The sequence below is a fragment of the Choloepus didactylus genome, chromosome 5, assembly GCF_015220235.1.
Source record: "Choloepus didactylus isolate mChoDid1 chromosome 5, mChoDid1.pri, whole genome shotgun sequence".
Lineage (NCBI taxonomy): Eukaryota > Metazoa > Chordata > Mammalia > Pilosa > Megalonychidae > Choloepus > Choloepus didactylus.
The window spans coordinates 142,827,039-142,851,134 of record NC_051311.1 but is presented as its reverse complement, the minus strand read 5'-3'; the positions used below and the strand labels follow the sequence as shown (position 1 = coordinate 142,851,134).

Below are 24,096 nucleotides of genomic sequence, written 5' to 3'. Positions count from 1 at the left end.
ACTTTTTTATTTTCCACCCAAAATATTCTGGGGGTATTACATTAGCCTGTACAGAATAACAAGAACTCACTCCCTATTCTAGGTTCTGTGTAATTACGATGTTTAAACAAAGTGACTAGACAGGTTAAATTAGATAGTGTGCTACAAAAAATATAAATTTTGTACCAAATAAATCTCTTTTCCTTGGGTCTCACACAGAAGGAATTTTAAAATACAGTCAGTATCATCCTTTACCCTGTATTCCATTTACCTTAGTCCTAACCAAGTCCGTTTCATTCATATCTCTAATTGTAGTCTGATCTCTTTTTCAGCTTCTTTAACAGTTGGTGGATGGAGTAAAACTAACTTACGGAACTGCTGAGTTCTAACTCTGAGTCTCAGGTGTATACATATACCCAAATTTACAGGGAACTACCAGGTTATACACAAAGAACACAGCATCTCAGAATTTAGAAATTAAAACTCAACAGTAGATGTAACAGCTGTAAGACCTTACAATCTAGGAACCTTTACAATAAGCCTTATTGGACATTCTATATTCTTTAATCATTGCCCAATCTGTGCCCCTGTTCTGTCCCCGGATAACCTGTGCTCCTATTTCAATTCTCATTGTTTGCTCATTATAGTTGGTTCATATTATTGAGGCCTTAAAATATTTATCCCTTTGTTTTTGACTAATTTCACTCAACATAATGTCCTCAGGAGTCATTCACTTAATTGCATGCGTCACAACTTCAGTCCTTATAGCTGCTCAATATTCTGTTATATGTGCACACTACAGTTCGCCCCTCTGTTCATCCATCGATGTACCTTTAGGCCACCTCTGTTATTGCAAATTGTGAATAATGCCACCATAAACACCAGTGTGCAAATGTCTGATTGTGTCCCTGCTTTCAGTTCTTCCAAGTATATATCATGTAACGGGGTTGCAGGATCATATGGCAACCCTAAACCCAGTCTCCTGTGGAACCACCACACTACCCTCCAGAGGGGCTGCACCATTCTACTTCCCTACCAACAGTGACTAGCTATATCTCTGTCTCCACAGCTTCTCCAGCACTTATATCTTTCTGTTTATTTTTTAAAGCAGTTTTATTCACACACCATACAGTCCATCCTAGGTGAACCATCAGTGGCTCCCAGTATAGTCACATAGTTATGCATATTCCACCAGTCTTTCTCAGACAGGAAAAGAAGCGGAAGAAAATAAAGAGTAATAAAAATAAAAGGGAGAGACAGCCACATCAACAACAAGAATCCCATACCCCTCCATTAAATCCCCCTTTTGCTTACATTTTGCTTTGGTATATTACCTTTGTTACAATTAATGGAAGAATATTACACTGTTACTGTTAACTATAGACCTTAGTTTGCATTGATTGTGTTTTTTCCGTATCCAATCCCATTTTCAACAGCTTGCTAGGTGACATTCATTTGTCCTCCCTCATGTAAAAGCTTTCTTACATTTGTACGTTTAGTCACCATCATTGTCCACTCTAGGTTTCACCAAGCTGCGCAGTCCAGACTTTATCCTGTTATCTATCCTCCTGGTGTCATACATGCCCCTAGCCTTCCTCTTTGAACTATACTCACACTCAGCTTTGTTTATTACACTTAAACTATTGTGACACAATCAGATAGTATTGAGCTATCAGTTGCCAGATTATTACAGTCAGTCCTGTTGAACATTCTGTATTCCTTCAACAGCAAATGCCCAATCTCCACCATCTTTTTATCCGCAATTCTTTTGAGATACATTCACATGTATCATCCAAAGTGTACAATCAGTTCACAGTATCATCATATAGTTGTGCATTCATCACCAGAATCAATTTTTGAACATTTTCTTTACTCCAAAAACAATTAAAATTAAAATTAAAAACACCTAAAACATTCCATCCCCCCATCCCACCCTATTTTTCGTTTAATTTTTGTCCCCATTTTTCTACTCGTGCTTTCGTTGATTACCCCTATCAGATTTTCCCAGACCAGACCATCTCATGTTTCAGGAAGAGAGTGTGATCAGTATCAAGTTTCCCTGAGGATGAGAGCCAGATAGTTGTCAGACTTCCTGTGAGGCCTCTAGATGCTGTGCTTTTCTTATCCTGCTCAGCAGGTGGCACTTGTCAGCCCACATCTTCCCATTGGCATAAAGAGATGTGTTTTCTTTAATTCTCAATAGACCCTGTCCCTGCCAGGGGCTGAGAGTGTCAGAAGCCAAGCTTAAGCTGTTTGTTTATTTTTCCCCAGGCCCTAGGGTCTGAGTTCTCTGAGGGAGGGCAGCCATTTGAGCTGAGCCCCACCTCCCCCTTTTCTTAGGGAAGATAAGCCCATTAGGGATTTATCTCCTACGTTTGACTTCTTCCTTTGTCTCTCTAACTCTGTTAACTCCATCCTTGCCTGGGTCACCACTGATAATTGAAAATGCCTGAGGCTTTCTCTAATGAGTTACTTAGAATGAGAGACAAAAAAGGAAAAAAGAAAGAAATCCCCTTTTCAGACCTAGTCCCCAGCCCCCCAGTTACCAGTCAGGAACCAGAATTGGTGCCCAGTTCTGTGTGCCCCTTTTCTTGGCACACAGCCCTTTTTCAGTATTTTGAGCTCAGCCCACTCCAAAAGCGCTTGTTTTTATTTATTTATTTAATTTTTTTTCTCCTTTCTGCCTGGAGCAACCTCCGGGTTCCTTTCCTGCTTGCTGCGTGTTTATCTGTGCTCATAGCTTATATTCAGTAGTCCAGATTCGTTACCTAAAACTGCAGTTGGAGCTTGGTTGAGCTACCTTCCTTCTCTCCTGGTAGACTGCTTCTTTTTCCCACAGGAAGTGTTTCAGCTCAGCCTACCATGCTGTGCTGGAGGGGGAGGGGCACCAGCTCTGCAGTTTGGGGAGCTTTACATACAGTTCTTATACTGGGATCTCAGCCATTCCACCCGTTCCAGACTGGGGTACAGATGTCCCCCAACAGTTCTAGACCATTTACTAGTTGTTCCTGGCTATATGCTAGTTCCAGAGGACTATCTAAATTCCACACCTCCCTATGCTACCATCTTGACCTGCCTGCTTAACCTGTGTTCTTAACTTTAGCTGTCAGAGTTTGCTCATTATAGTTAGTTCATATTAGTGAGACCATACAGTATTTGTCCTTTTGTTCCTGGCTAATGCACTCAACATAATGTCCTCAAGGTCATCCAAGTTATTATGTGCATCATAACTATTCCTTCTCACAGCTGCGTAGTATTCCATCATATATATGTATGTATGTACCACAGTTTATCTACTCGTCCATTGATGGACATTTCCGCTGTTTCCATCTCTTTGCAATCATGAATAATGCTGCTATAAACATCAGTGTAGAAATGTCAGTTTGTGTCCTTGCCTACAGTTCCTCTGAGTATATACCTAGTAATGGGATTGCTGGATCATTTGGCAATTCTAAGCTTCCTGAGGAACTGCCACACTGCCTTCCAGAGCGGCTGCACCATTCTGCATTCCCACCAGCAGTGGATAGGTGTACCTGTTTCTTCACATCCTCTCCAGCACTTGTAGTTTTCTGTTTTTTTTTTTGTTTGTTTGTTTGTTTTTGTAATGGCCATTCTAGTAGGTGTGAGATATCTCATTGTGGTTTTGATTTGCATTTCCCTAATAGCTAGTGAAGTTAAGCATCTTTTCATATGTTTTTGGGTGTCTGTCCATGTCTTTTGCCCATTTTTTAATTGGGTTGCTTGTCTTTTTGTTGTTGAGTTGTAGGATCTCTTTATATATTCTAGATATTAAACCCTTATCTGATATGTGGTTTCCAAATATTGTCTCCCATTTGTAGGCTCCCTTTTTACTTTCCTGACAAAGACCTTCAATGAACAGAAGTGTTCAATTTTGAGGAGATCCCATTTGTCTATTTCTTCTTTCATTGCTTGTGCTTTGGGTGAAGGTCTAGGAAACCACCTCCTATCACCAGATCTTGAAGATATTTCCCTACATTTTCTTCTAATAATTTTATGGTCTTAGCTCTGACATTTAGGTTTCTGATCCATTTTCAGTTAAATTTTGTATAAGGTGTGATGAAGTTATTTTTTGAGATTTCAACAAGAGTTTTCACCTATTTCATACCTTTCTCTAATTAATCTTGTCTCCTACTCCTTTTAATACCAATATTCAGAATCTTTAAAACAAAAGTCATTGTTACTGTTACTTCTTTAACTGTGAATAGTACAGTACTATTTGCTTTGTGTAAATTTTCTTTGCAGATATACTTTCAGGCACCTTTTGACTTTAGCAACCTGAAGACTTGAATACTTTTTGTACTGTTTCTTAGGAATGTGAAGTGAGGATTTCAGACAACTAACTTAAATCTCTGGAATACAAGTAATTTGGATGTTGGGCTTGCTACATTTCTGATTTCATGGTGAAATTGAAAAAATAAGGTTAACTGTATAAAGACTTATTTTATTTTTATTTTTTTTATTTTTTATTTTTTAAAGACTTATTTTATAGGCACATTGATTATGTAAGGGAGGAAACCTGTTGAAATAATTTTCTGTAAGGCATGTTTCAGAATTTTAAGTAGAATTGTATATGTTCCTATGGATTACTGACTTCTTTAATCCTGACTATCATTTAATAACAGTGTTTGCTTTGAAACTGTTCCTTGTGAAACAAACTCAGTGGAACTTTGGAGGCTTGGGTATTCTAGAGACAAATGTATTAACAACAGTATTTGTCTCTCCTTTTTTCTTCGTCATCTCAGTTAATTCATTCATTTCCTACTTTTGCAGCCCTTAAGGTCGGATTGACTTTTTTTTTTAATAATTCAATTTTATTGAGATATATTCACATACCATACAGTCGTACAAAGTGTACAATCAGTTGTTCACAGTACCACCATATAGTTGTGTGTCCATCACCAAAATTAATTTTTGAACCTTTTTGTTACCATACACACAAAAGTAATAAGAATAAAAATTAAAGTGAAAAAGAACAATTAAAGTAAGAAAGAACACTGTGTGCTTTTTATTTTTTTGCCCCTGTTTTCTACTCATCCAGCCATACACTAGATAAAGGAGAGTGTGATCCACATGGCTTTCCCAGTCACATTGTCACCACTCATAAGCTACATTTTTATATAATCGTCTTCAAGATTCAGGGGTTCTGGGTTGTAGTTTGATAGTTTCAGGTATTTACTGCTAGCTATTCCAATTCATTAGAACCTAAAAAGAGTTGTCTGTATTGTGCATAAGGGTGCCCACCAGAGTGACCTCTCAGCTCCTTTTGGACTCTGTCAGCCACTGAAGCTTACTTCATTTCCTTTCACATCCCCCTTTTGGTCAAGAAGATGTTCTCCATCCCATGATGCCAGATTCCTCCCTGGGAGTCATATTCCACGTTGCCAGGAGAAAGGGCAGTAATAGTATATCAGCAACCATCGAGGTGGGGAAGCCCAACACCCCATGCATTCTCTTCCAGCTGTGTTCACATTAGTGGTAGCATATAATGTTTCTCTTTTTGTGCCTGGCTTATTTCGCTCAGCATTATGTCTTCAAGGTTCACCCAAGTTATTGTATGTTTCACGACATCTTTCCTTCTTACTGCTGTGTACTATTCCATTGTGTGTGTATACCACATTTTATTTATCCATTCATCTGTTGAAGGAGATTTGGGTTGTTCCCATCTCTTGGCAATTGTGAATAATGCTGCTTGAACATTGGCGTGCAGATATCTGTTTGTGTCACTGCTTTCAGATCTTCCTGGTATATACTGAGAAGTGCAATTGCTGGATCGAAGGGTAACTCTGTATCTAGTTTCTGATTGACTTTGACCTCTAATTTGCAGAAGGTCAGTGGGTAGAAGAAAGCATTTTTCTAACCTTATCCTTTTATGTGTAGCATTCTAACCTTATTCTTTGCTATTAGATTTGCTGTGCCATGAAGCAAACCAATCAAAAACATTGAATTGTGCTCAGTATTTAGAGAAAGTTCTAAGAATTAAAAATATCCATAATTTTTATGTCAGAACTACACTGCATTTTATGAAGATTCTGAATTTCATAATGTCATGTTTGCATGACTTCCATTTAATTCTTAATGTTAGTTGCTGTTTTTCACTGTGGAATATGTTCTAATTACCAGCTTTAAAATATTGGACTTTCCCGTTAATCTTGGAGCATTTGGTACTAGGAATTGTGGCATGTAACAGTGATTTCCCAATCTCTGGCTCTTGATCCATCTAATGAATTCATGTGTCCATTAAATGTTTTTATATAAGAATTGTCTTGTACACATCTTCCATTTTTTAAATGTATGTAGATATTATTATAGTTGGTAAAATAGGAAGTATGTGGTTTTGAACTTACAGGTTTTTCTGATTATGTATTTTTTCAATAGATATCTTTGGGAGGTTTTTTTTTTTTTTAACTTTAATAAAGGGTACTCACATGTAGACATCTAAACTACATGTTTCCCTATCTTTAGATAAAAGTAAAAATGTTTGAGAAGTCTATTGAAGCAATAGGAGTTGGGGAAAGCAGTTGTATGATTAGGGAAGAAATGTTAAAATATTTCAGGTGAGAAGATAACGGGTGTATATACAGGTTAGAGTAATAAATTATATTTACTCTATCAAGAATATAAGGTTCTTTTTCATTGCTCTTGTGATCTGAAGGGAAAACAGTCTTCTAGCAAAAACAACTTGAGGTATATATTTCAGTCACTGACTCTTAATATTTGGTCAAGAAGCAGTCTCTAAAGCAGCAGGGAAGGATACATGTGGCCTGTGGCCTGTTTTTGTAAATAAAGTTTTTTGGAACACAGTCTTATGTATTCATTTACATACCATCTATGGCTGCTTTCAGTCTACAGCAACAGAGTTGATTAGTTGGGATGTTGGCTTTATGATCCCCAAAGCCTACAATATTTACTTTCTGACTCTTTATGGAAAAAGTTTTCTAACCTCTGATTTAGGGGACATGAAAAGTTATCTCTGTGATGAGAAGGGAGAGTAGTATACTTTATAAAGTTTTTTTTTTTTAATGGGTGATCATTGCATATGTTAGTAAATTTCAGAAGATTTAAATAGGTCTTCAGTAAGTTTTTCTTTCCTTCCCGGTGTGAATTGGTGTTAGCAGTGAGGCTGACTGCCTTTGATCAGTATTTACATGGCAAAGAGTAAAATTTCTTGCACCCATGTCTCTATCAGAAGTTTGAAAATGAAAGATCAAGATGGTTAAATTTCAAGAAAATTGTTTGTTATGCCCAACTTGCTGCTTTTTTTATGACTTCTTTTGGCTTTTGAGCTTGTCTGAAATAATTAGTTTTAAAAACACCATTAGGGTGTTTTTAAATGATAGTCATGGTTTTGGTTGGAATCTTTACTAAGAGTAAATGCCCTCATGTTTTTTTGGGGCCTGTAGCAGGGGTTGGGACTTCAGTTTACTAATGCATGTTTTTCTTTTTCTTTTTTTTTTTTCCTTCACTTTTTTATTTTGAAATACTTTCAAGCTTAAAGGATGGCTACAAAAATAGTACAAACTTAATACAGAGAACTCCAACATACCCCTACCCCCTTAGATAACCATATTCATGACTTTTAACATTTTGCCACATTTGCCATTTCTTTCCCCTCTTTTCTTCCACCCCCCCTCCCTATACGTTTTCTGAACTCTTGAGTGTACATGTTTTGTTTGTTTTTTTAGCTAACTCGTTGCTAAAGCAAATACTATGCAATGAGTTGGCTTAAACAGGAATTTATTAGCTTACAGTTTTGAGGTTAGAGGACCAAATTGAAGCATCATCAAGGTGCAGTTATCCAGTTTAAAAAATTTAATATTGATAAAAAGATTACAGTCTCTATTCCAGTTTTTTTCATATGTCCCAATAATGTTCTTTTGAGCTTTTTCTCCTCTTTGTTAGATCCTGTCCCAAGATGACATATTGCATTTAATTGTCATTGTCTCTTTAGTTGATCTGTTTTTTGTGTGAGAATATATATACAACTTAAACTTACCCATCTTAACTACTCCCAGGCATACCGTTCAGTAGGTTAATCACATTCATAATGTTGCAGTACCCTTAACACCTTCTATTACTAAAACTTTCCCATCTCCCCAGAAACGCTGTACTCAATTGTACATTAACTCCCCATTTCCCCTCCCCCCACCCCGTCTATAACAATCTTATTTGCCTTGATATCAACTTCACTTCAATAGTGAATTCAAATTATGATCCTCTTCTCTGTTTCCCTACCTTTATATAGTTTTTTTGTTACAAATTACATGCTTAGATATATTGAGTCCCAAATCATTGATTTATCATTACATTTTATTCATTTACCTTTTAGATCCTGTAGGAAGTAAAAGTGGAGTTACAAATAAACAAAAAATACAATAGTACTGGCATTTATATTTACCCAGTTACCCTTTCCAAAGACCTTTATTTCTCCATGTGGCTTCTGTCTATTGTCTATTGTCCTTTCCTTTCAACCTATAGAATTCTGTCTAGCATCTCTTGTAGGGCAGCTCTAATGAAGATGATCTCCCTCAGCTTTTGTTTATGTGGGAATGTCTCTATCTCTCCCTCATTTTTGAAAGACAGTTTTGCTGGATATAGCATTCTTGGTTAGCAGATTTTTGCTCTCAGCCCTTTAAACAATGTCTTCTCATTGTCTTCTTGCCTTCATGGTTTCTGATAAGAAATCAGCACTTACTCTTATTGAGGCTCCTTTATTCATGACAGGTTGCATCTGTCTTGCAGCTTTCAGAATTCTCTATCTTTGGCACCGCGATTATAACATGCCACAGTGTGGTCTATTTGGGTTGATCTTGTTTGGAGTTCATGGAGCATCTTGGATGTGTATATTCATGTGTGTCATTAAATTTGGGAGGTTTTAGTGATTATTTCTTTGCCACTTTCTCTCTTTTTTCTCCTTCTGGGACTCCCACAATGTGTATGTTGGTACAGTTGATGGTATCCCACAGGTTCCTCAGACTGATAATTTCAATTTCAAGTTCACTGTTCTTTCTTTGCCAACTCCTATCTGCTGTAATTTTGAATTTCTGTTACTGTGGTCTTCAGCTCTGTTTGGTTCCTGTCCATAATTTCCATTCTCTATTGATAATTTTGTGCTCATCTGTCATTTTCCTGATATCCTTTAGTTCTTTGTCCATGTTTGTCTTTAGCTCTTTGGGCATATTTAGGACCCTTTTTGAAAAGTCTTTGGTATGTTCCTGGACTGGTCATCCTCATTGATGGTTTCTGATGAGTTAATCATTAATCCCTTTGCCTGTCATTTTCCTGATATCCTTTAGTTCTTTGTCCATGTTTGTCTTTAGCTCTTTGGGCATATTTAGGACCCTTTTTGAAAAGTCTTTGGTATGTTCCTGGACTGGTCATCCTCATTGATGGTTTCTGATGAGTTAATCATTAATCCCTTTGCCTGGGCCATTACTTCCTGTTTCTTTATATGTTTTGCAGTCTTTTTTTGAAATCTGGACATTTTGATATTTTAATGTGTTATCACTGGAATTTAGACTCTGAGTCATCTGTTCCTTAAGCTTGTATCCAGCTAATATTGTGATAGAATTTTCCTTGAATTCCAGGAGCTAACAAAAAAGGAAGAAAAGGAAACACCTTTCCAGTCTTTGCTGATTGACCAGTGCAAGTGGTCTTCCTCAAAGCTTTTCCATACAGTGAATTTAGAGAATAGCTCAAGGTGACCAAAGCTTATGGGTCTCCCTGATCCTTTTCTGTTCATGTGTCTTGTCTTGGGCATGTGTGTGTGGCTCTAAAAATTTTCCCCTTCACACAGATACAAACGTTTCCTCTTCCCTAGGAAATTGTTTCCTCATGGTTCTGGGCACTGCACTGTATGTCCCGGAGCCAGCAGTCCTTTGCCCCAGGCAGCTTAACTGCTCTCCCCCAGCATTCTGAAGGAAAGCCCTGTTGAGCTACCTTCTACATGAAGGGCAAGGTTTGGAATGGTGAACCTGAGACAAGACAAGTGCCTGGTTCAGCCCCTCAAACCACCGTTAGAAAGAGTGTGCCAGACATACATGCTCCCAGTATGTGTACGAAGATTAGTCTGCTCTCCCTGGAACTGGGAACCATTTGGGGAGTATGGCCTGCTCTGAGCCAAGCTGGTGAGTGGATGGTGAGTGGCTTTTAAGTTGCCCTTTTCTTGATTCAGCGCTCTCCCTGATTCTGGAAGCCTTTAGCTGTTTTCTGGAGCTGTGAGAAAGCTGTTTCTGCCAGTTCTTGATGGTTATTCAAATCTTCGGTGGGGGGATGGAGCCCTGAAGCTTCTCTGGTCAACTTGATTGATTTGGGAACAGGAATCCATTGCATGTGTTTCTGTAAGATAAATTTCTAGAAGTAGAATTGATGGATTAAAAGGCTATTGGACATTTACAATGCCAAATTTTATGTGTTTGATGATTCCTCATTTGCAGTTCTGAAATTTAAAAAGCTCTAAAAATCGGGGTTTTTTAGAAAATTCATTTGCCAGCAAAACCTAACCTGAAGCCATATGAGGCTAATAACTATTTTTCACACTACTCATATTTCCCACAGCAAAGATACTAAGAATTCCATTATGGAGTGCTGCCCCAGGTTCCTTGACTGTGTTTTGTAATATATATTACATCTACCAGATTACCTCTATAAAATCTTTAAAGTTCTAAATTGCAGAACACGTCTTGTCTCAAGAGTTTGAATAAGGGATTGTGGGCATGTGTACAACTTACAAACCTGTTAAGAATACTTGTTTTCCCACACCCTCACTAATACTGGGCCTTACTGCATTATTAATACTCAAATACAGCCAGTGATTTTAGTGTCCTTAGGTATAATTAGCCTTGGAGATAGCAGTACTAGGACTTAAGATTTATGGTCATTACCTTAACTGACCCAAAGTCTCACTTTGCGCTTACACCTGTTTTATTTACTTCTCCATAGTTAACTTGGCAGGAAACTTGAAGACTAGATCAAGTTAGCAGTTTATGTAATAATATAGTTTGGCAGAAGTACAGTGTGATCTCTGCCTTGACAATAATGGATGATGTTTTGTGAGGAAAATTATTTATTCCATTATGGTCATATTAATAGGTTTCATGTCAAAAGCCCTAGATTTTCTAATTGTGAAAACTAAGAATTGCATAATTAGTAAAGAGGTAGTAATTTACATAGCTAACATTTAATAGCATTCTATTTGGATACTAATTTGTAATTCCTTTCCCATATATTCTTTGTGTCATATGTTTTAGATCCTAATTTCCAAATAACATTTTAAAGTTGAACTTTAATTTCTTTTCTAAAATTTTGGAATTTCTTTTGATGGATTGTATGCAGTATGACTAAAATGACTGAAACCTAGATTTTTTTCCTTGTGGCCAGCCAGTTCCAACATTATTTGTTGAAATAAGCCATTGTTCCTAATTTGAAATGCCATGTTTATCTTACATCAGTTTCTTATATATACTTGGGTTTGTTGTAGCTTTGTAATGTATTCTAATATTTGATAGAGTCATGAGGAAAATGTCCCCTCCCTCCAGATGTCTTGGCAACTTTTCTGTGTTTATCCAGATGAATCCCTGCAAATGGGATTTAGATTGGATTTGTATTAAATTTATACTTTGATTTGGAGAACATTCCTATTTGTATAATAAGGAATTGTCTCATGTGGGATCACAGGTTTTTCCTTTTAATTATGTTTTATGTTTTTTGGTTTCTTTTTTTCAATAAAACTATGCTTTTATTCATAAAGATTTCTAGGCTGGAACTACTGTAAAAAGATATATTACATATATACAGGGTTGAGCTGCAAATTAAACAAAATAGAGCTTAAACTTTGGAAATAAGTAATTTGAATGTGTTTACATAATTTAAATTGCTAAATATGAAGACTGTGAATATATTTGGAATATGTCTAAAAAACAAGACTCTTCATGTAATAGAGAAGGATTTTTTTCCCTTAAATTATGGTCATGTGTTGTTACTAAACAAGTAACTAGGAGATCTGGCTTTTTTGGTAACAAAGTCTTCTTTTTAAAGAACTTTATAAATGTATGCTTGGTCTTGTGTTATTATTTCCTGGGATGTTTTTATTTTGTATAGAAAGCAGTTACCTTAAAACTACAAATGTTAACTTTCTGCAGGTTTTTTTTTTTTTTAATTTTTAATGTAGGAGACTTTAATCATGTTCATTTTCTCAAGTTTCATTTTTATGGTAATGTCGAAAGTTGAGCTTCAAATAAATATAATATATATTAAAGACTGTTTTCTGAAACTGTGCTGGCCTAGAGATTTTAACTGAACTTGTTTTCTTTTCAGTTATTCCAGAGGATCCACTGAACATAGGATGTTGCTACAAAATCTACCTCGAGTGTTACTCTCTTTCACTCATGAGCTGCACCATTGCAAATTTGAGCAAGATGTTTGTGGACTGTGTTGAAAAACTCTGAAGAACCTAATTAATACGGGATGACCTAGGACTGATTCTAAGTCTATAACAAGATACTGTTCATTAGTGAATGTGTCGGTCTTGGTTCTGAATGCTGCAGATAACAGCACCTAGAGTCTCCTTTATTTCTGAAGCATTCACTTGACCTTCCATCAGTTCGACTGAATTTTTTAATCTGTTCCAGGAGATATTAATGGAATGCAGTCATGTCCACTCAAGACGAGAGGCAGATCAATACTGAATATGCTGTGTCCTTGTTGGAACAGTTAAGACTGTTTTATGAACAGCAGTTGTTTACTGACATAGTGTTAATTGTTGAGGGCACTGAATTCCCTTGTCATAAGATGGTTCTTGCAACATGTAGCTCTTATTTCAGGTAAGTACTTCAGTCTTGATTAGTTTGTAAATGCAAAATGTTTAATGTTTTAATAGGACTTCTTCATAAATGTATTTTTAAATTAAAAAAAATTATATCTCTTAATGTTTTGCTTAAATTTTCTATTCAGATAACGTAGTCCTTGCCAAATCATTTCCTTACATGGGTAAATAGGAAATAGACATAAGTCTTTACAGAGGTTTAAATACAAGAAATTAATTGAAATTAATGAAGGTAAAATTTTAGTGTTTGGAGAGGCAGAAAGATTCAGGATACTATTTTCCCATTGAAAGAGAAAGAAAAATTTACTTTTGAAATTTTAAAATACTACATTTAGTAAACAGGGATCCTTATTTATAAACTTAAGAATAATAATTTTTAGAGGGTAATTGATGGTATTTAGACATGTTAACTTTTATTTCTTTTCAAAAATGTATTTCTTTTTCTAACTCTTGGCTACTATTGTTGTTTGTGATATCTTTTTAGTCTTGTGAGACTCTGCCAGTTATAAATATTTAATAGTAATACTGTTGGTGTTCTCAGTGCATCAGAACTTAGGGTTTGATTTATTTATTGTTTGCTAATTATTGATAAGTATAGCTTAACTTTACCTTCCTATAATCTTTTGCAATTTGTTTTTATCTTTTTAAGGTAACTTTCTACTTTAAGTTTCATGGAAACAGAAACTAAGACATAGGAATTCCTTTATTCTGTCCTTAATGTTGAATTTTTACATAATACTTGGAATGGGAAGGATGAATAAGATGAATTAGATGTGGACCATCATATTCCTACTACAAACATCAATAGTTCTAAGCATACACCAGCAGTGGAAGTTAATTTCTGTTGCTCTTTAATGACAGCTGTAGATAGGGAAGGTTTAATCTGGCCTTTTGGGCATAGAATCTTTACATTCCTCAGTGTACACTTCTCATGATGATTGCAAAGAGCTAATGGCAGTTTCCTTCACTGTGCTTCAATTTTTGTTTGAGGTTAAGCAATGGATTTCTCATGTAGTTTTAGACACTGATGTTCTTGCTTATTTGCGAACGGGTTCCAGCACCTGGTTGTTCATCAGAATCCTCTTGTATGCTTTTACAAATAAAGGTTCTTGGCTTTCAAACCCAGATATTGTGATTCAGCAGATCCGAGTAAGGGAATCAAAATCTTTATGTTTAAAAGTTTCTCAAATGATTTTGATGATCAATTGTTTTTCAGATCCATTAGCTTAGCAGATGCTGTTTAAAATTCATGGTTACAGATTCAGTCAATTCCTGGGTCTCAGTGTCTCCCTTTTTAGTGGCTAGTAATTATAAATTGATCACTCATTATTGGAAAGAGCTTTATGCCTTAAGTTGTGGATTTTCAGATTGACATTTGTAATCATAGAGTAGAATGTGGTAGTAAACTAGTAGTCATCTGGTCTAATTTTTAAACCTGTGCAGTCATTCTATTATAGTATTTTCTGAATTGTCCATCTTTGTACACCTAGGGATAAGAGAAAAGCCATATTCCATTGTCAGAGAGTAACATATGGGTTTATTTCAATGTCTTCCTATCTTTCTTCCTCATTTAAGTTTATTTGCAATTGTATAGTCATACCTTAAATTCTTTGTGAAATGATTATTTTTCTTTACCTGATTGGGTTTAAAGTGTTTTGTTCTTTTTTTTTTTTTTCCTGAAGTCCAGGAAACCTAATGTTTCGTTATTATTACAGTCTTCTTAAAGACAATATAATCCTTTTCTCTTAAGGTTGCCAGTATTTCCTTATCACTAACCTGGTTCCTTGCTTTAACCTCCGGTCTTCTGAGAAAATATTTTCTTCCTGAAATAAATCATATATTTGTTAAAAAAATAGGTAGAAATAATAATCCAATATGTGTTGGGTTTAAAATCCCCCATCATTAGAATCCTGTGTCTGAGCCAGTTTAGTAATCTGCAAGAAGGAAACATCCATATATAATTTTTTTTTTCTAGTCTGGGTAGATTATAGTATACTTCATAATAATAATTTTATTTTTTCCCAAGTGTTTCAGCTAGGATTGTTTTAGCCTCATAGATTTCAGTATCTTAACATAGAATACTACTATTGATCTTTACTATTGGATTTTTTGCCTTCTGAACTAGATAGATTCTTTGTGGTTTGAGTTACTGGTTCCATCCCACCAAGAATCAATACCTCTGAAATAGTAGTTACTATTTCTTGATAATATTTACAATTCATTTTAGACCCCAGAATGAGAGAATTGAGAATCACTCAGCCCCTCTTTGACTATGGTACTTCAGTACTCACTGTTAAAATAATTATAATTATGCGCTTTCTTAAAAATGTTAATTTAAAACTTTGGTGACCAAGTTGGCTAGGCTTCTTTTGGTTGTCAGGAAACACAGTTCCTTTACAAAAGGTGTCATAAACCATGGTCAAGAATAACCAGGCTCATTGTTTTATACCATCTGTATAGTCAGCTGTTCCCTTGCCTACTCCCTTTTCTAGTTACTACCTTTAACAGGAATAGATTTAAAAACCACTTGGCCCCTAAGTTTTGCATTTTTACTCAGAGCTTTTACAGTTCTTTTTCAAGTTTCTTTTGAATTCCTCCATTTTCTCATGTCAGGTAGATGAAGACAGTAGTAATAGTTATTTTTAAAGAGTTTCTTGTGGGGTCTTGCATTATGTTTTTCAAGGACACTTCCTGGTTCTCCATTATCCGGCTGGGTTTATTTTATGGCTGTCCTTATTTCCTTCAGTCTACCATCCTGATTGACATTGTGCCACTCTTCCACTCTCTCAGTGCCTGAGATCCATCTGCTGCCATTGCTGCTCATTCTAGTGAGTCATACTGGAGATTACCAGTGACGAACTACTCTAATTGTTTTTGCAGTGTTTATTCCTCTTGACTCCACAGTTTTTGACACCACTCCCCTTGCCCTAAGTAGCATTGTACTGGTCTGGTTGTTCACATTTCTCTGACAAATCTTTTTCTCAATCTTGTGTCATTTTTATTTTAATGTTAATTAAATTTTCTCTCATTTTGGTCATTGAGATTTTGGGTGGGTTTTTATTTGATTTTTCGATCTCCCTCAGATAATTTATCCAGCTTTTAACATCATTCACTTTGTAGATGATTCACAGCCCACTGCATCAATGCTTGAGCTCCCTCCAAAGTTCTAGTAATAATACTTTTATTATTTCATTTGACTCAGTTTCCCTTATCTCAAATTAAATATGTCCAAAATTTAACTCCTCATCTCTCTCAGGATAGACTTTTTCCTCCTTGACCTTACGATTTTCTCTGAAAGCTTAACGATATTTTTTCAGGTACTTAACATGAAAATAAATAGGCAGTTTTAACATTTCCCCTGTCTGCTTCCTACTCTTCAACCCATTCTCTGTGTTCAGAAAATGACCAGATCTTCTTGGTTCTTTGTAATATTTTTTGTATTCATTTCTGCCACCCTAGCTTAGGTCCTTCTTACCTCTCATCTAGATAATTGCAGTAGCCTCATAGCCAGTTTTCCTATCGCTAATGTTTGGCTCTTGAGGTCTTACCAGTACAGAGTATTATACTAAGGTACATTTTTTCCATGCTAAATCCATGCTCAAAACCATTCAGCATTCTCTACTATGTACAGGAAAAAGCCCAGAATTCTTTGTCTCCTCATAAAGGCCTTCTGTGATCTGACTACCACTCATTTTTGCAACCTCATTTTCCAGTATCCTGCATAAACCTTTATGTCCCTTGAACAGGCAGTTCTGATATTCTACTCTGACTCACTCATCCAGTTGGAATGTCTTCTGCAATTCCTTGTCCTTGTGGGCCCGAGCTAGTCACTACTGGGATACTAGCTATAGGCGGGGCTTTTCTCTCCTGTGCATGCGGTAATATTCTTTACATTGTTTTTTCTTCTCTCACCTTTATGTTGGCATTCTACTTTGTATTCTCTACAACACCTACTGCCTTTCCCAGCATAATTACCTATTTCTTAAAAATAAGTTTTTAAGAAAATGTCCTGCATATTTTTTAGGAAATCATCTTGAGTGAATGAATTTTTAAACTCTTTATCAAGATGTCACTTACAGACTATGAAATTCACTCATTTTAAGTGTATAATAAATGAATTTTAGTGTATAGAGTTGTACACCCTTCTCCACAGTCTAATTTTAGAGTATTTCTGTCACCTTGTGGTCATTTACAGCAATCCCCATTCTCTCCCACAACCCTCAGTAACCACAAATCTACCCCTGTCTGTGTATGTTTGCCTTTTTGGACATTTCATACAAATGGAATCTTAAAATATGTGGTCTTTTTTTGCTTCTTTAACTGAGCATATTTCTTAGATTCATTTGTATTGTAGATGTATCATAGTTCCTTTTTATTGCTGAATGGTATTTCATCATATGGCTATAAGGAGTAAATGAATTTTGTGTTCGCTGAGAATGGTGTAGAACAGTATGGTACATCTTTGGCATTGGATTATACTTTTCGGTTTTCTCCGTCAGAAGTGTTGCCTATAAGTTGTCCATCAACAAATGCTTTAAATAATATCCCCTGATGTCTAGTTTTTCTTTTTAGCCCTACATTTGTTTTACACTAAACTCTTAAGCTTTGTTTTCCCGTAGGGCCATGTTCATGAGTGGACTAAGTGAAAGCAAGCAAACCCACGTTCACCTGAGGAATGTTGATGGGGCCACCTTGCAGATAATAATAACTTATGCATACACGGGTAACTTGGCAATAAATGACAGCACTGTAGAACAGCTTTATGAAACAGCTTGCTTCCTGCAGGTAAGTAGTCTTTTTCCTATTATATACATGAATTGTAATTTATTTTTTTTCTAGGAACATAGTTTCATCAGTGATGTCCTGTATCTATTTAGTTTTTTTATTCAAGATTTTACAAGCTAAAAGTTTTCTTTTCTTTTTAAAATGCATAACGGAAAACAGGATTTGATCAGCTAAGTTTCCTGATGGGGACTTAACTCAGTAAATTAACAAGATAGGGTGTAAGTTCCATACTGGTTTCATATCTGGCCTAATTTACCCAAGAATTTAGATTTCAAGTAAAATTTTTTAACAGTATTTATTGAATTTAAGTGCTTATTTTTGTGTTAAAAGCATAGACATACTAATTTCTGATATATTTTCACAGATAATTTTAAGATTCTTAGGGAATCTATAGAACTTAAATATTTGTAATGGCCATGTGACGATATTGAGCTATTTAAGTAATAGTAAAACTAAACTAAACTAAAAAGTGATGGTTGATATATTTTCCTATTGATAAGCTATTGTACTCCCTATTTCTCCTCAAATATCAAAGTATTTTCCTCTTCCTTTCTCTGCTTTGGAATAACAATTTGTATTTCAGAAATAGAAAGCTTCTCTGAGGAAAGAATCTTCAGAACAAAGGTTAAATTTTGGGAGTACAGTTCATGATACCTATTAGGTAGTTGTTAAATGATTTGTGCTGAATGAGTGAATGGTAGTGGCCCAATGCTAATTCCTGAGTGTAACTCAAGGAACCAGAACTCAACCAGCACCTTATGTAGCCTTGTGTTTTTGTTTTTTTAAGTCTTGTAGTCTCTTTTTCCCTATAAAATTGTGTTGTGTCCTAGTGTACCTACAACTCTGAGGAAACTGGGGCTGGTTTAACTTCATTGGTGCTTTAGAATCAAAGGTATTCACATCCTAAATACAAACTTGAAGGTGGGAACAGCTTACTATAAGCACTGTCTCCTCTAGCTTGCAAGTTTTCATTACCTTTTTTTATTTTAAGCCAGGTACTTAAAAGCAGGTGTTTTTTAGGATTTCTCAGAAATTGAGAAATTTTAAGAAATTTGGATTCTGGAACACTTTGTTAGTTGTTACTGATTAATACTGACTGTTCCTTACAATTTTTTTCCTGTTAATGAAATGTGTGTATGCACGTGCATATGCTCACCCAGATGTGAAACAGGACTCTGCCTCCTGGACTGGGTTGCCTGGGCAAGCCTGGAATGCTGTATGTTTTGATTATTGACACGACTCTTCACTATTAACCACATGATATACTTTTTTTTTTATGTGCTAGATACTATATAGATTCTCATCTAATCCTCACAGTAATCATTTGAGGTAGACAACTATTCCCCAGTTTCATACAAGAAAAAACTGAGGCTTAGAGAAGTGAAGCTATTGCCTAATAGTACACAGCTACTGGCTGGCCAGTCCGAGTTTGGAATCTAAGCAACCTTGTTCTTCCCTATATACTGCTTTTAGGTAACTTCTGTGATGCTGAATAAGTAGAATAGGTAGCAGTTCTGATTCAGCTGAGCTCTGGCTTTAAAAAAAAAATCAATCCAGGAAACTTGGAGTGAGTGGCTAAGATGAGTCATTTAAATGTAGGTGATTTATAACTGTAAGTAGATGTTTTTATTGTTCCTTCAATTGGTTGTCTTACCTCTATAGTAAGAAAGGCAAATAACTTTTAGTCGTTGTTCATGGTTTCTGTCTTATTTTGTCCAATTTGGGAAAACAGATTTCAGCTTCAGCTAATATTTCAACAATAATCATTCCCGGTACTATGCTTTATTTACATATTTTCATTTGGTTCTTTCAGTTACATTTTTTAAAGCTTAGAAGATTATAATTCATACATGAATTTATCTTTCCCTTTAAGTGCCTTTTTGACTGGCTCCTAAATGGAACATTGAAGTAGGCCACTTGGTAGGAAGAGGAAGTTCAAACCTATGCATAGTCATAATTTTACTATTACTAGAAGATTATCTGTATCTGAAAATTAAAAAAAAAACAGTATAGTGATCTGATTAATATACCTATGCCTTACACAGAAATAAAATGTGCCTCTATCCTGCCCTTATTTTTTTTTTTTTTTTTCATTTTAGGTAGAAGATGTGTTACAACGTTGTCGAGAATATTTAATTAAAAAAATAAATGCAGAGAATTGTGTGCGATTGCTGAGCTTTGCTGATCTCTTCAGTTGTGAGGAATTAAAACAAAGTGCTAAAAGAATGGTGGAGCACAAGTTCACTGCTGTGTATCACCAGGAAGCTTTCATGCAACTGTCCCATGACCTACTGATAGACATCCTCAGTAGTGACAATTTAAATGTAGAAAAGGAAGAGACAGTTCGTGAAGCTGCTATGTTGTGGCTAGAGTATAACACAGAATCACGATCACAGTATTTGTCTTCAGTTCTTAGCCAAATCAGAATTGATGCACTTTCAGAAGTAACACAAAGAGCTTGGTTTCAAGGTCTGCCACCCAATGATAAGTCTGTAGTGGTTCAAGGTCTGTATAAGTCCATGCCCAAGTTTTTCAAACCAAGACTTGGCATGACTAAAGAGGAAATGATGATTTTCATTGAAGCAACATCAGAAAATCCTTGTAGTCTTTACTCTTCTGTCTGTTACAGTCCCCAGGCAGAGAAAGTTTACAAGCTATGCAGCCCTCCAGCTGACTTGCATAAGGTTGGAACTGTTGTAACTCCGGATAATGACATCTATATAGCAGGAGGTCAGGTTCCTCTGAAAAACACAAAAACAAATCACAGTAAAACAAGCAAACTTCAAACTGCCTTCAGAACTGTGAATTGCTTTTATTGGTTTGATGCACAGCAAAATACCTGGTTTCCAAAGACCCCAATGCTTTTTGTTCGCATAAAGCCATCCTTGGTTTGCTGTGAAGGCTATATCTATGCAATTGGAGGAGATAGTGTAGGTGGAGAACTTAATCGGAGGACTGTAGAAAGATATGACACTGAGAAGGATGAGTGGACGATGGTAAGCCCCTTACCTTGTGCTTGGCAGTGGAGTGCAGCAGTTGTGGTTCATGACTGCATTTATGTGATGACACTGAACCTCATGTACTGTTATTTTCCAAGGTCTGATTCGTGGGTAGAGATGGCCATGAGACAGACTAGCAGGTCTTTTGCTTCAGCCGCAGCTTTTGGTGATAAAATTTTCTACATTGGAGGGTTGCATATTGCCACCAATTCTGGCATAAGACTCCCCTCTGGCACTGTAGATGGATCTTCAGTAACTGTGGAAATTTATGATGTGAATAAAAACGAGTGGAAAATGGCAGCCAACATCCCTGCTAAGAGGTACTCTGACCCCTGTGTTAGAGCTGTTGTGATCTCCAATTCTCTCTGTGTGTTTATGCGAGAAACCCACTTAAATGAGAGAGCTAAGTATGTCACCTACCAGTATGATCTGGAACTTGACCGGTGGTCTCTGCGGCAGCATATATCTGAACGTGTGCTGTGGGACTTAGGGAGAGATTTTCGATGTACTGTGGGGAAACTCTATCCGTCATGCCTTGAAGAATCTCCATGGAAACCACCAGCTTACCTTTTTTCACCAGATGGGACAGAGGAGTTTGAACTGGATGGAGAAATGGTTGCACTACCACCTGTATAGTTGAGTTCAGGGAGTGCAGGCCTTGTTTATGTGCTTTGTCATTTTCTTTGCTAAATGAGAGAGGATATGAAAAGACTAAATGTGAGTACATAAAAATCTATCTTTGATAAATTTTATTTTTATGTCCTACTTAAAAATATTTGCATCAGTATAATATATATCAGTGAATCTTACAGAAAGATATGCTTCCATAATATGAAATAATTATCCAATAATTGAGAAACTTTTATATGTATCATGAGAGCTTGAGAATCTGGATTATCTAACAGATCGTTAGCCCTGTGTATGTACAGCTCAGAAGGTTCACTTATAAAGGTAGTTTCCTGTTCCTTGTGTGGTATATTACAAATTGTGCTGAGTTTATTTCAGTATATGTATTTTATTCCTGTGCTTCTGTTCTGAAGACCTGGAATACAGTTTGGTTTTTTTTGTTTGTTTGTTTGTTGTTTCCATTGTAATTAATCCAGCTGCACTTAACACTAATGTCCATGATGGTATAGAAATGCTGTCTAAATCCTATACTATAGTTGAGGAAGATCTTCCATTTTATGGTATTATACACAGGAAAGCTATGACTGCAGGATCAGTCTGTACTATTAGGTGCATGTATTCTCTTTTCACTAACTTATACTTGTCTATCTAGACTAAAGTCTTCCAATCAGCTGGTCCTTACCAGGTGTGGACTTAAGTTGTAGGGCTCGCAATAAGAATTGCTAGCCTCTTATTGTGCGGGTCTTTGTGGAGCTTTAATCAGTAAATGACTCCACTTTCTGTATTACATTAACATTGGCTCATGCATATAATTACCTGCTGCCAATGTATTTTTCCATCTTAAAGATTTAGAGTGGGTCAACCAGGTCATTACATCTTCATTAATTTAATAACAAGCATTACTGTAGAGTGATTGTGTGTAGATATCCGTTAGCTGTCAGGGTGTGTTTTTTTTTTTTAACCTGTGATTGTGTGTGTTGGGGGGGGGTGTTAGGATTAGGAAGGTGAACTGTTCAGGAATTCTCTGCACTAGCTGTGCAGAAGAGCAGATAACTAGTGCTGCTCTGGCATTAATCCCAGGAACCACTAGCAGTAGCGGGGCACCGCCAATCTAACATGAGCACAGGTGCTTCATGACAAACATTACTAGCATGTTCAACTGCATAATGTTCTGGCACTGTATTTTGAATGACATTAATTTATTAAATAAATTGTATATATTCAGTATCTGTTTTTCTTTTGTGATGGTTCTGGTATGTGCCTTTAGTTTTGACTTGACCACTTGACTGAGTCTATTTAGCTATTTGTTTGTTGTTTCCATTGTAATTAATCCAGCTGCACTTAACACTAATGTCCATGATGGTATAGAAATGCTGTCTAAATCCTATACTATAGTTGAGGAAGATCTTCCATTTTATGGTATACACAGGAAAGCTATGACTGCAGGATCAGTCTGTACTGATATAGGTGTTTCTTCAGAATTTTGTTGGCCGTGTATATACTTCACTTTTTTAATTGTCTAGTTTGAACCATACAGAATTAACAAAAACTGAGCTCCATCTGTTAGTTTAGGCCAGTGACTTTCAAACATGGTTATATATTGAACTCACCTGGGATACTTTAGAAGTTTGGGATGATCCCTGAGCCAGAATCTCTGGTAGGTAAACCCAGCAACAGTATTTTCAAAGCACAAGAGGTGATTTGTGCAGTCCCAGTTGAGAACCATTGGTTTAGGCCTTAACTGTAAGAAAAATCTGATTCTAGATCCATTTTCCTGAAGCACATCCTTATGGTTACAGGCTTTGTCTCTCCACTGCCTACTGAATGAAGTCCAGATTTCTTAGTGCATGTAGGGTCCTCTAATTTGGCTTTAAATTACTTATTGCCTTATTTTGCATTGTATCCCTCAAACCTTTACTTCTAATCAGGCTTTTGCTACTTTTAGCCTTTGCTTATGCAATTTGCTGTATTCAGAATGGTCTTTTCATCCCAATTCTGCCTGTGGCTGTCTTCTGTATTCAAGATCTATTTATAGCAGATTTTGATGAAGGCTTCCTGGATAACCACTTCTTATTTACCCTGTGCTGGTATCCTCCTCCTATCCTTAGTACCTTGTACCTTGATCTTGTTAATTATAGTGAGTATTCTTACTGGTCTTGATTCTGTTCTACCAAATGGTCAATTTTTTTGAAGATGGAAACTTGCTTATGTCTCTTTCCCCCTCCAGTGTAACAAATAGTTTGGTGATTAAAATTAAATGAAAGCAGGTATATACAAAGGGTCTTGGGGAGTTTGAGAAATCAACTCCAATATACAAAATTCTTTATTCTCACCAGGAGTTCCATTAATCACCATTTTTCTTCACTCATCTCTCTCCAGCTTAGATCTGTCATCTTAATACCTCTGCCATTCCCTTGTCCTAAAATCATTCTTTCATAACTATCTGACAAAACCTGAACCTTGGATGAGTTCAACTATATTTGCCTTATCTCTGTTTACAACCAAGCTACTGAGCCCTGTTACAGAAAAGCAGATGATGGCACAGATTTGTGCCACTGAAAAATTCATGGCCAACAGCCTCAACCAGTTCCTCAACACCAGTAAGCTTGTCCTTTATTTTTCACAATTTGAAACCTCCAAGCTCATTAAATCTTCACCTTCTCCAACTCTCCCTCTATTAACAGAGTACTTCCATTGCACAGGAAAAATTAATAGAGGAGAAAGTCCCTCATCCATCAGTGAATCTGTTAGTACTTGCTGATTGGTTCATCCTCTCCTATTCAGAAAGAGAATAGGAGTCTTAAGGATCTGCATTTTAAGATTTTGTCCTTTCCAACCGTCTTAGAAACTTTGCTCAGTGATTTC

The 24,096-nt window shown here is 36.2% G+C and overlaps 1 protein-coding gene across 5 annotated transcripts in view; it reads left to right on the top strand.

Moving 5' to 3' along the window:
* KBTBD2 (kelch repeat and BTB domain containing 2) overlaps nt 1–22,458 on the top strand; it is a 29,458-nt gene extending 7,000 nt beyond the window's left edge. For 3 of the 5 annotated variants that reach the window (XM_037837032.1, XM_037837029.1, XM_037837033.1), the window contains exons 2-4: nt 12,313–12,818; nt 17,440–17,605; nt 19,705–22,458. In XM_037837032.1, the coding sequence (XP_037692960.1) occupies nt 12,649–12,818; nt 17,440–17,605; nt 19,705–21,240 (1,872 nt within the window). In that variant the 5' untranslated portion in view covers nt 12,313–12,648 and the 3' untranslated portion in view covers nt 21,241–22,458. Of the gene's footprint in view, nt 1–9,517; nt 10,136–12,179; nt 12,819–17,439; nt 17,606–19,704 lie in introns of those variants that run through there. The other 2 variants (XM_037837031.1, XM_037837030.1) reach the window with 2 other exon arrangements.
* Nucleotides 22,459–24,096: the final 1,638 nt, after the last annotated feature.